Source organism: Coenobita brevimanus, chromosome 57 (genome assembly GCF_032717465.1).
Source record: "Coenobita brevimanus isolate Jiangsu-jjx chromosome 57, ASM3271746v2, whole genome shotgun sequence".
Classification (NCBI taxonomy): domain Eukaryota; kingdom Metazoa; phylum Arthropoda; class Malacostraca; order Decapoda; family Coenobitidae; genus Coenobita; species Coenobita brevimanus.
This window is the reverse complement of record NC_137010.1, coordinates 32,769,674-32,782,941: the sequence shown is the minus strand read 5'-3', so window position 1 is coordinate 32,782,941 and position 13,268 is coordinate 32,769,674. Positions and strand designations below refer to the sequence as shown.

At 43.7% G+C, this 13,268-nt stretch overlaps 2 protein-coding genes across 2 annotated transcripts in view; one reads left to right on the top strand and one right to left on the bottom strand.

Annotated features, from left to right (window-relative positions):
* LOC145401955 (protein AAR2 homolog) overlaps positions 1–7,628 on the bottom strand; it is a 56,080-nt gene extending 48,452 nt beyond the window's left edge. The window contains exons 1-2 of the mRNA XM_080274061.1: positions 7,603–7,628; positions 5,012–5,242 (exon numbers count right to left, since the gene is read on the bottom strand). Coding sequence (XP_080130187.1) covers positions 5,012–5,028 — 17 coding nt within the window. The 5' untranslated portion in view covers positions 5,029–5,242; positions 7,603–7,628. The remainder of the gene's footprint in view (positions 1–5,011; positions 5,243–7,602) is intronic.
* An 881-nt stretch (positions 7,629–8,509) lies between these two features.
* LOC145402333 (uncharacterized) overlaps positions 8,510–13,268 on the top strand; it is a 23,405-nt gene continuing 18,646 nt past the window's right edge. Inside the window, exon 1 of the mRNA XM_080274477.1 lies at positions 8,510–8,651. Within this exon, the coding sequence (XP_080130603.1) occupies positions 8,546–8,651 (106 nt within the window). The 5' untranslated portion in view covers positions 8,510–8,545. The remainder of the gene's footprint in view (positions 8,652–13,268) is intronic.

Sequence of the window (13,268 nt, the reverse complement as noted above, 5' to 3'; positions counted from 1 at the left end):
TTATGCTATTTGCATTTCTCTGCGTCAAAAGGGAGCAGACTATTTTCTGATCAATCTTGGAGTGCACTGAGGTCCTCCTGTAGTGCTCTTTGATCTCGGCTTGTCTCAGTCCTTCAAAATATCTTGGTGTCAATCACAAATACATATGTTCTTGACTTTACACTGTCTGATAGGTACTTTATAAACAACACAAAAAGAATTAATCCCAACAAACCACATTGTGGTATTCCACTCGGAACATTTGCCTAGTCTGAGCAGACTCCTTTGATGTGCACTCTGCTTTCTTCCAGTCAGGAATGATTCAATCCTATGTAGATGTTTCCTGTAATACCACAGCCAGCTAGTGTTTGCAAAATTCGCTTGTGTGGGACTTTATCAATCCTTTCTGGAAATCCATGTATATAATATCCACCTCTCCCCCTACATCTGTTACTGGTATTGTACTATAGTCCATTCATTCATCACATGCAGCATCTGAAGGACAGCTGACCAACCTGCTATGAATCCAAACTGTTTCAGGGATAGAATACCATATTCTAACATATTTCATTAGCCTGCCATGTGCCGGCCAACTTGGAACCCTCATGGAGCCGTGGTGCCGGCCAATTTTCGACCTTTTTCTTTTCTTTTCTTTTCTTTCTTTTATCTTTTTTTGCTAGATAGGTTAGCAATGGTAAGAAAACATGAAAAACAACCATAAAAGTACGAACAGAAGTCTAAAAGGTCGATTTTTAGGTTGATTTGTTCTCGGCCGTCGGCTGAAATATTTGGCCTGCCTGCGACACCGAGTTGAGGTAGGAGATTGGCATTTTCTTCTTGGGTAACTATCCCAAATGACCCAGGAATACTCTCAGAAGGTACATGGATGAGGTGGGAACTGTCCCCAAGCAAAATTATGTGCAGGGATGCATTACGGCATGTGAGTGAGTGACATTTATCAAGTAAATGTTCGTAACTTTGGAGTCAGTATTTTACACATGTAACAAGTGTTTGCACACACATACCGGTATATATTTTACATTTGCGTCTTTTTTTTGCATAAAGCACATACATACTGAATTTTTGCACGCTGTACTCACTATGTGAGTCTTTTCTCGAACACACAATTAACAATACATAAGACAAAAGTCATATATGAAGTACGTCAAAGAGTTATACTGCACTTATTGTTATGAAATCACTTATACTATTTTATATATACCTTACAGTTACATTCATAGGCATTTTTTTTTTTCGCATACAGCACATAGCTACGAGTAATCTACAATTAGAAGCAGGAGAGGGTGTGGTACATCTCGAAGCATGGGGTTAGGCACAACCCCACGTCACGCTGCACTCACTGGTACCTGGAGTCCTTCCACTGAGTCCGGGACCATACTGTGCTGTGCTGGCAGACGTGGTATCTGCGCTGCACATTCGCCCTCGTGCCTGGGGAAGGAATGGGTCAGGGAAAGTGGTGTTTGGTGAGGCGTAGGAGGTTGACACCCCCGTGTGCATGACCACGAGCCCCACCCCCGTGTGCATGACCATGAGCACCACCCCCATGTGCATGACCATGAGCCCCACAATCATGCCCATGGGTACCGATGAACTCCCGACACAGCTCTCTCATGCACTCCTTGAAGGTCTCGCTGGTTCCCGTAGTGCTGGAGTGGAGGAGCTGGAGTGGAGGAGGTGGGTGTTCAGGGTCATGATGTCAGCAAGACAGAAAAAAAGCTTCTTGTGCCACTTCATCATGGGCCTGGCACAGTCAACACTGGGAATCATGGTGTTGGACTGGTCCACCTGGCGCATGTTGATATTGTAGTCCAGGACTGTTTCCGGCTTCCATACGTGAACCCATTTCTCGCTTCAGTAGTTCACAGTTTTCGTGAGGTGCATCAGAGGGCAATGGGGCATTGATAAAAGGTTCACTTCTTGACTGTGGAGCCAGGCATTGGCAAGGATGTTATCAGCATGGTAAAACACCACCTCCTTCCTTTGCAGCTTCCGGCCCACCAGTACCATGTGCCGTCGGGTTTTCCTTACCGTGCCGCAGATTCCTGTCTCCTGCTGGTGCAAGCACCAAGTGAGAATGGGGCTATTGTACCAGTTGTCCAGGTACAAGACGTCCCCATGATAAAGGAACTTCTCCATCATTGTTTTCACCACGGCCCCTGACAGTCCGACTATTTTGTCTTCTACAATATCTGTATGTGCACCTGTGTGCAGGACTATGTCCTGCACATACCCGGTCTTGCAGTCACACGATGAAAATTTTGAACCCGAACCGGTGTCTCTTGCTTAGGATATACTGCCTGAAGGCAATGTTTCCCCTCCATAACATAAGACTCTCTTCTATGACCAGGTCTCAGTAGGGAGAGAAAGAGGCACAGAACTGCACCCTCAGGTGACCAAACACCAGCCTAATCCTCCCCTTCCTGGCGGTGTTGCCAACATTGCTGGGGTCAAGAGTGTCACGAAAATGAAGGCAGCTTAGGATGTACTGGAAATTATTCCACCCCGTGACTCTTCCGAAGAAGGGCGTTGACATAAGGAGGTCCACAGTCCAGTATAACTCCAGTCGGTTCTTCTTGATGAGACCCATCAGGAGAACCAAGGCCAGGAAGAGGTACAACTCATTGAGTGTGGCATCGACATCAAAGAGGCGACTGTGGGGTGTCTGTGTGGTTGCACCACGGCAGAAGAAGGCACAGGTGTTTGAAGGGTGGATGATTCTCAAGATGAAGGCCCTGGTGAAGAAATTCTTGAAGAAATCGATTCTCCTGGAGGTTGGAGTCAGCTCGGGCACAGTACAGCCAGCCCTATCTCCGGTTGTGAAGAGATGAATGATGGGGATGATATTGCTCCCATCTTCCCACTCCCAGGCAACATCATCCTTTCCTTCTTTGTTGCCCTTATCACCACTGGGGCAACCTCCGTCACCGTCATCAGGATGGGGAGGAAGTTGGGTAGTTGGTTGGGGAAAACATCTTGCATCCTCACTACCACCAAGATTAGAAGTTTTCTTCTCCCTGCCTTTTCCCTTTCCTTTTCCTTCTTTCCCCACTGTTTGAGGCTGTGGGGAGGCAATGCAGGGAGGCTGTGGGAGGGCAGTACAAGGAGGCTGTAAAGATGCCGGGGAGGTGCTGGGTTGGGGAGAACGTGCGTGGCATGGGGTCTGAGGTAACATGCTACATTTTGCCCCACTAGCATAGAACAAAAAGGAGCTCAACTTATATTTTTTTCTAATTAGCCCTTCCTCATTCCTCGAGCTTTTCCTGGGGGATCCCATGAAGGCGGTCCATGTTGATCTGAGGGGTTGCCCACAGCCTCTTCATCACTAGAAGAATCGTCCATGGAGCGAAGGCAGCGTGGAGGTGGTGGTGGAACAGGGGGAGAGGTAGCCATGCAGACAGCCATATATTTCACCCTTCGTAGTGATGGAACCTCGTCCTCACTGCTTGATTCTGACTCTGGTTGGGCATAGTCTTTATCAGCAACATCATAATCAAATGGTGAATCACTTTCACCATCAAAGGGGACAATCATAAGATCATCAATCTCACACTGCACAAGACCAAGATGCGATGTGATGCTCGCTCACCCATAGTCAAAGTATGATTGATGCTGTGGCAACCCACACAGCCTGGGGGAGGTGTAGATGAATCATAGTGTTGGTACCAGCCCTACAGAGGTGGGACTATGCCTACCAAGAATCTTTTGCCAAATTTGAATTTTCAATTTTTGTCAAATTTTTCAATTGCAGACCGTATATTTACGGCAGTGCCAATTTGTGCACACACATGGCAGACCATATATTTACAGCTCTGGCACATGGCGGATTAAATGCTTTCGCAATGTGGTTTTCATGACTTTACACACAACACTATGCTCAGTTTTTTTTTTTTTTTTTTTTTTTTTTTTAAATCAAGGTAAATATGCATATGACAGGTTGGTGATGATTGGCTGAATGCAGCATGTCCAAATAACTTATTTACTAACCCAAATTTCTCCTTCAGATATATGTTATGTCATTCAATAAAGTCAGTTAATGATTTTTGTGCAGACAAAGCAGTAGTCGTCATGGGAGATTTCAACCTTCCCACAATCAGGTGGAACCATGAACTGATGCATAATGGAATCTCTCCAGTTGATTCTCAATTCCTAGATTGCTTCACTTTTCTGGGCCTGACAAAGTTAGTCAATGAGCCAACTTTCTACCCATCCAATAATGTACTAGATCTAATACTGACTTCAGAAACTAACCGTACTGGTGAAACCTGTGTACTTCCCCCATTCCCTCAATGTGGTCACAGTCCAGTTATTACAAATTATATCTTTCAGAACCACATTTCCCATAAGGATGTGCCCAGTATAGGTAATTATCTATCTATCTATCTATTGCCAGACACCACAATCCCGCAAAGGGTGGCCATTTGACACTGAGTTAGTTGTTTTACAGGGAGGGGCACTAACCCTCCACTAACCCACTTGTTGACACGTAGGGAGCACGTATGGTTATTATGCTGAGATTAATGACTCCCTTCAGCATGTTGACTGGGATTTTGAATTTGCTTACTAAGACCCTAACGAGATGTTTGCCCATTTTTGTAGCATTTTTCTCCCACTGATTAACAGATTCATTCTCTCCAGATGCTTAACAAATTTTTCTTACACTCCCTGGCCTGTTAAACCCCCCCAAATTACTCACCCACACCAGACTAAGACTCTGGAACAATTATAAAATACTACCGGGACCCATGGCAGAAGTTCCCAGGAGGCTCAAGAAGCTCTCTGACTGTTTTTGGACATTAACCACCAATACAGGAACTTTGCTGTAGTCAGTTGAGATATGAGACCTCCCTAGTACAACTCCTCTCAACCAACTCAAGGTTTTCCATTCTTACATTCAGAGGAAGAAGGTTTGTAATCCTACCATTTGACCTTTGAAGACATCCTTTGGGCAGACTGTTCATGACACTGAGACCATGTCTGAAATACTTGCAACCTCCTTTGCCTCAGTTTATACCTTAACTTCTTCTCCATCCCCAGCTCCCCACCAAGCCTTCAATGGTCACATTCCTGATCTTGACATCAGCATTAATGACGTTACAAATGCACTGAGCAAACTGGATGCCTCTTCCTCCATGGGTCCTGATGGTATCCACCCCTACCCTCTTAAGTACTGTAGTCCATTGCTGGCATATCCCCTGCTGCTGATCTTCCAGGAATCTTATAGCCAAGGAACTCTCCCACAAATCTGGAAAATATCTGATGTTATACCTATTTTCAAAATGGGTTCTTGATATGACCCTCTTATGTACAGACCTATTTCTCTTACATCGCTTTGTGTCAAAACCATGGAGCGTATCATCACCAAATTCATTTATGAGTATATTCAATCCAATGGCCTTCTGACCAAGGATCAGTTCGGCTTCAGACCCGGACTATCAGCAGAGGATCAACTTATCACTACCTATACCGTAATGAAGTTACCAACTGTTTAGATACCTACTGGCTACAATATGGAGATACTCTACTTTGACTTTTCTAAGGTGTTTGACATTGTATGCAATGATATCCTAATTGTCAAACTGCGAACCTGGGTATCAGGGGACATTTATTAGACTGGATTAGGGATCAGATCGCGAAATGAGAGTTGTCAATCATCATCATAGCAACCCCAGGAGGGTACTAAGTGGTGTCCCTCAGGGCTCAGTCCTTGGACCCTTCTTGTTTCTATTGTATGTCAATTTTCTTAGCAATGATGTTAAATCACCCATGAAAATATATGCAGATGATCTCAAACTGTATGTAAACATAAAGCTAGATACAAACCAGAATATTATCAATAATGTGACTACCTGCCAAGCAGACATTAACACTAATGCTAGGGTTTCAAAATCTTGGGGTTTATCCATGAATACTGACAAATGTGTTACATCTGAGATTTATCCTTAAAAATATCCTCGGGGAAGAACTTGGCCTCTCTGGTATGTACTAGCTACTTGAATGATCTACCTATCCCTCAAAGGAACTCTGTATCTGACCTGGGAGTACTGATTGACTCTTCAGTTAAATTTCACCAACATACTTCAAGCTTGGTTCATAAAGATGGGGCTCTGTCGAACAGTATTTTGAAGCCCACAGTAAATCGCGATGCCTCATTCATGATCCCCCTATATATCTCCCACATCCGTCCACTGCTGGAGTACTCCTTGTCGTCGTGGAATGTGAGGAACATAGGTGACCTTAGGCTGCTTGAATCAGTCCAGTGACACTGGACAAAGTCTATGCAGGGGCTTGAAAACCTTGAAGAGTAGAGTGAGGGGGGTTGAACTTATTCTCCATTCAGGGGAGACTGTTTCGACATGACATTATCAAATACAGTACTGGCAAATATTTCATCGAAATTCCTCACTGACCCCAGATGATCTGTCTGTCCATCCACTTTACCATAATACTCAGGGCCACCAATTCAAGATTGCCCACTCCAGACGTCATCTTGATGTACGTAAGAGATTCTTCAATATCAGACACGTATCTCTCTGGAATTCCCTGCCAGACTCTGTTGTTTCTATTCAGGACCTAGCTTCTTTTAAAGCAGCTCTCACTTCCCATCTCAGCAACTCCATGTTCCAATTCCATTAACTATTGTGATGATATTATTTCTCTCTTGTCCTCTTCCTATCTGCCCCTGTCCCCCCACTTCACTGTTCTGCATGTAGTTACTCCTTAGCTACATATGGTCCACCTTTCAGCCTATATCTTTGCTTGCTCTTTCTTACTTATTTCCTATTTTCTGTGGCTGGTGCATCAACACTGTGTGGGTTCTGTGGTCCCTTCCTTTGGGCAGGCTCAGGTCCGGGAAGCCCACCAGGTGAGATAACGAGTAAAGAGATTATGAAGTAATGTTGCAATCAGCCAATCATCCCCAACCTGTCAAGTTCATCTTTGTCTTGAGGAAAAAAAAAAAAAAAAGTATTGTAAAAATCAGCTAGGACTTCGCACAATTCTTCCTTTAGCTCCCTCAAAATTCTTGGGTGGCTGCCGTACCATCTGGGCCAGAAGACTCATCTGACTTCAGTGTTTGGAGGTGTCTCATGACTTCTTCCTTGCTGATCATTAGTGCTAGAAATGGCTTGATGCTGTTGACTGCTGGAGTGTGTGTGGATTCTCTTTCTGGTTCTCTTGTAAATACTTTTGCAAAGAATTCTTGTAAACATTACCTGGTAAGTTTAGGTTAGGCTAGATCAGTTTGGTTAAGATTAGAACAGATAAGGTTAGGATTAGGTTGTACTTGATAAATGAGAATAAGTTTAGATTAGGATTGGTTGGATTTGGTAAGGTTAGGTTTGGTTATATAAATTAAGTCAAAGTAGATAAGATTAAGTCTGGTTAGTTTAGGCTAGGCGACTTGGAGCAGTTACTGACAGTCGGTGAGTAATGACACGAAGCTCATCCAGATAACACTTCAAATCTTTTACCATGAGTGTCAGTGACGTATCCTGACTCTGGCAAACACCAAGCGATTTAGTTGGGACGCTTTTAAACTACAGGCTCTGCAATAGCAAACCTCGTAAATAATACTGTAACACGAGATAATATAATCTTGTTTACATTTTAACAGCCGATCGAACCAAAAGTGCGAAGTTGCCGAATAATTCCTTGCTGAACTCGCTGACACGCTCCGACTCTGGATGACCCGGGGGGTGGGGGGGGGGGAAACGCCAGTGGGAAGGCACAAGTGACTGAAATATTTATTGCTAAAATATAAAAAAATAAAAGTTGTGGTTCTCTGAGCAAGAAGGCACACAGGTTGTGGTTCTGAATTATGACAGCATTATTTCCATTAGTATCTTTAAATAGTCCATCTATCTAATGCCAGACGCCTTAATCCCGTAAGGGGTGACCGTTTGACTTTGAGTTATTTGCTTTACGAGGAGGGGCATTAACTAACCCTCCACCAACCCACCTGTTGACACGCACGGAGCACGTATGGTTTGGTTATATGGTTACCACTCAGCGTTGTAAATGGTTTCCTGGTTTACAGGAAACCATTTGGCTTGTCATTCAATGTAAAGCCATCCGTAAAAGAAAGAAAAGCAATAAGAAGAGACAGGAAAAATGGAAAAAATAGGAAGAGAGGAGGACAGACAGAGAAATGATAAAGGCTAAGGAAGAAGTAGGCAGCACTACATCAAGTGAGTGGATGATAGTCGCCACCTAAAAAGTAAGGTATCTAAAATGAAGAAGCTATGAAACTGTGCTGTTAATCTGTGAACACACCGCACCTACTGAGAGTACGGTTGAAGCTACATATCAACATTCCTACTGCGAAAACATTAGTTTTAAGTTAACATTATTGTTCTGTATGATTTTCAAATTATTTTAAAATTTTGAAATGAAGCCGAAATAATGTACAAAGTTAATTCACTGGTTGCGTTTTATATGTTTAGTAAGTCGTGATCTCTTACTTATTGACATAACATTGTGAACGCGGCCCGTCAGGTGACTCCAAGTTGTAAACAAAGGCGGTTGAAGTTCATCAAGTTAATAAATTATGAAGAAAACGATGGATGAAATTGGCAATGGCCCAGTTGAGAAGGAAGAGAATGAAGCAGAGATGAATTATGAAGAGGATGTCGAAGAAGAATACGACCATGAAGGTAAAAAAAGGTTGTGAATTCTGCATCTGCTAAATGTCAATGGAATTCAGTTTTGTTGGTGTCAGGCATAGAAATAAACACTAGAATGCTTATCACGCGACTTCCCTCCCTAAGTGCACGGCAACTAGCTGGGTAAATTTTTACAAGTGGACAATACACCCCCCAGGTAGTGCAATATATTTTTCTGGCAGTTTTTGATGGAATTCGAATGTTTTTGACCTTCATTTTTGTCAGAAATGCCTCATTTCCCCTCTTTTTCCAATCATGAACTTAGATTGGACAAGTAGGTGAAATAAATCATTTTCCGAAAAAAAAAATGAAGTAAAAAACAACTGAAATCACATCAAAAACCACCAGAAAAATATACTGCATCACCCATTAACGCAACTGAACTGACCAAACCTAACCATAAAGACCTAACCAAGCCTAATCAAACAGACCTAATGTAACCTCACCCAACACATTAAACCTAACCAAACCTAACCCAATAACCTAATCTATCCTAGGGGAATGCTTACCCTAGAGATACGATGATCCAGGATGAGGGTCGTATCGTCGTCGTCTTCTGGGGGTAGGCCACGTCCAACACGTGATAATAACATCATAGTTCCAGAACTTCTGAATGCAGTGGTTTATCTATCTATCTGTCTATTGCCAGACACCCTAATCCTGTTTGAGGTGGCCACAAACAAATTGCCTCCACGTTGCCTTGTCCCTCACCATTTCACTGCCCTGCTACCAACTCACACCCTCCTCTCTCATATACCTCTCCACCCCCTCCCTCCATCTCATCCTCGGCCTCCCCCTCCCTTTCCCTCCCTCCACCTCACTCACATACACTCTCCTCATCAGTCTCTCACCCTCCATCCTCTCCACATGGCCAAACCACCTCAGTGTGTTCCTCCTGACATTTCCTATCACATCCACAGCCACACCACAGTGCTCCTTTATATCCTCATTTGTCAGCCTGTCTCTCCATGTGACTCCACAGGCTCCTCTTAAATAACTCATTTCCACTGCTCTCATTCTTGACTTGTGTCCTTCCAACAACGTCCAAGCTTCACTTCCATATGTTAGGGTTGGTATCATAATACTGTCATGTAGTAACTTTTTCACTTCCATTCTCACTTCCCTGTTTCTTATCACTGCTTTCAAGGAACCAGCAACCTTTCTTCCTTGTTGTACCCTTTCAAGCACTTCACCCTCCAAACTTCCATCCTTACTCATCACACTACCCAAGTACTTAAACATACTCACATTTTCCATTTCCTCACTATCCAACCTCAATGTACATTCACTGACTTCACCACTCTCAAAGACCATCACTTTACTCTTCCCTACATTCACCTTTAGATTCCGTTTCTTACACACTCTCCCAAATTCATCCACCAAGCCTTGCAGCTCCCCTTCGTCTTTACTCAACAACACAGTATCATCTGCAAACAACAGTACAGGGAGTTTCCAAACACTACCTTCTTTCATCAGGGCCACTCCAACATCCACTGCCCTACCTTGTATCTCTTTTATTACCCCATCCATCTACAGATTGAACAACCACGGAGACATAACGCATCCCTGTTTCAACCCAACCTTCAAATAGAAAAGTTCACTCAGTTCACCATCCACACGCACTGCAGCCTTAGCACCATCATACATACTCTTCACAGCATTCAACAACTTCCCATTACTCCATATATTCTTAATACTTTCCACAATCCTTGTCTATCCACATTGTCATGTGCGCTCTCCAAATCTGTAAAGGCTGCATACAACTTCTTTCCCTTCTCCAGAAACTTTGCCACTAAAGATCTAAGAATGAATATCTGATCTACACAACCTCTTCCCATCCTAAAGCCTCCCTGTTCTTCTCCAACTAATTCCTCTGTTATTTCCCTAACTCTGTCAGTAAGTATCCAACCATACACTTTTCCTATTACACCATGAAGACAAATGCTCCTATGATTACCACACAATTCTTTTCCCCTTAAATTACTAATAGAAAATCAGGATTCAGAGTGAAAATTTCTCAAAGTTAGCATAAGTGTTTTGCCTCTAGCCTAACAACTCGCCTTAACTGACTTTTGTATAACTATTGATTTACAATGCAGATACATTTTTCTGTCTATCTATCTATTGCCAGACGCCATAATCCCGTAAGGGGTGGCCATATGACTTTTAGTTATTTGTTTTACGGGGAGGGGCACTAACCCTCCACCAACCCACTTGTTGACACATAGGGAGCACGTATGCTTTGGTTATAAGGTTACCACCCAGCTTTGTAAATGGTTTCATGGCATACAGGCAACCATTTGGCTTGTCACTCATTGTAAAGCCACCTGTAGAGGAGAGGAAAGCAATAAGAAGTGACAGGAAAGACAGGAGAAATAGGAAGAGAGGAGGGCAGGCACAGAAAAAGAATGATAAAGGCTAAGGAAGAAGTAGGTACCACTTCATCAAGTGAGTGGATGATGGTCACCACCACCTAGCACAGATCATAATTATTAGAAGATAAGCTAAGCTTATCTAGGGTCAGGTTGTATATTAGCAGAAGAGGTAATGAAGGGCATGGTTTAGACTGTAGACTATGACACTGTGTAGTAGTGGTGGGAAAAACATTTGAGCCTTCACAGGACCTCGGAACCACCTTGCTATGAACGTCTGAATTCCCGCCTCAGTTGCTAACTTTGGTCGTGTGCGTTCAGTCTCGACTTTACTTAGTTTCGTTATGACTGTCATTCAGGTTTATCTGTAGTAATTTAAAAGGCTCATATTTATCATTAAAAGTGTCATTGCTTTAATTTGTATCTGAATGGAGAATGAAAGACTGACTAAGAAGGTGTATGTAGGTGAGGTGGTGGGAGGGAGAGGGAGGGGTAGACCAAGGATGAGGTGGAGGGATGGAGTTGAGAGGTATATGAGGGAGGGAGGGGTGAGTTGGGGGGAGGGTAGTCAAATGGTGGGTGACAGAGTGACTTAGAGTCGTTTTGTCTGCGGCCACCCTTTGCGGGATTAGGGCGTCGGGCTATAGATAAATAGATAGATATTCCGGTATCTTACATATCAATGAGGGCCTTGAGGGAGGCGGTGGCTAAATCAGTAGAGAGGCGGCCTTCAGTCCTGATGGACCCAGGTTCGAATCCCGGCTGGGGCAGGCAACAGTTTAAGGATTTGAATTTCATAAAAGCAGACTTTCCTGATCTACCAGATAACCCGCCGACATGTCATAAAAGTCAATCTGTCTATCTATTGCCAGACGCCTCAATCACATTTGGGGTGGCCACAAACAAATCGCCTCCAAGTCGTCCTGTCCCCCGCCATTTCACTCCCCTGCTCCCAGCTCACACCCCCCTCTCTCATATACCTCTCCACCCCATCCCTCCATCTCATCCTCGGCCTCCCCCTCCCTCTTTCCCCCTCCACCTCACTCACATACACTCTCTTCGTCAGTCTTTCACCCTCCATCCTCTCCACATGGCCAAACCACCTCAGTGTGTTCCTCATAATGCTTCCTATCACATCCACATCAACACCACAACGCTCCTTTATATCCTCATTCGTCAGCCTGTCTCTCCATGTGACTCCACAGGCTCCTCTTAAATAACTCATTTCCACTGCTCTCACTCTTGACTTGTGTCCTTCCAACAACGTCCAAGCTTCACTTCCGTACGTTAGAGTTGGTATCACAGTACTGTCATGTAGTAACTTTTTCACTTCCATGCTCACTTCCCTGTTTCTTATCACTGCTTTCAAGGAACCAGCAACCTTTCTTCCCTGCTGTACCCTTTCAAGCACTTCACCCTCCAAACCTCCATCCTTACTCATCACACTACCCAAGTACTTAAACGTACGGTACTCACACTTTCCAATTCCTCACCATCCAACCTCGCTGTACATTCATTGACTTCACCACTCTCAAAGACCATCACTTTACTCTTCCCTACATTCACCTTTAGATTCCGTTTCTTACACTCTCTCCCAAACTCATCCACCAAGCCTTGCAGCTCTCCTTCGTCTTCACTCAACATCACAGTATCATCTGCAAGCAACAGTACAGGGAGTTTCCAAACACTATCCTCTCTCACCATGGCCACTCCAGCATCCACTACCCTACCTTGTACCTCTTTTATTACCCCATCCATGTACAGATTGAACAACCATGGAGACATGACACATCCCTGTTTCAACCCAACCTTCAAAGAGAAAAATTCACTTAGATCACCATCCACACGCACTGCAGCCTTCGCACCATCGTACATACTCTTCACAGCATTCAACAACTTTCCATCTACTCCATATATTCTTAACACTGTCCACAATCCTTGTCTATCCACCCTGTCATATGCTTTCTCCAAATCCATGAATGCCGCATACAACTTCTTTCCCTTCTCTAGAAACTTTTCCACTAAAGATCTGAGAATGAATATCTGATCTACACAACCTCTTCCCTTCCTAAAGCCTCCCTGTTCTTCTCCAACTAATTTCTCTGTTCTTTCTCTAACTCTGTCAATAAGTATCCTACCATACACTTTTCCTATTATGCTAAGAAGACAAATGCCCCTATGGTTACCACACACTTCTTTTTCCCCTTTTCCTTTGTACAAGGGAATAATTATACCT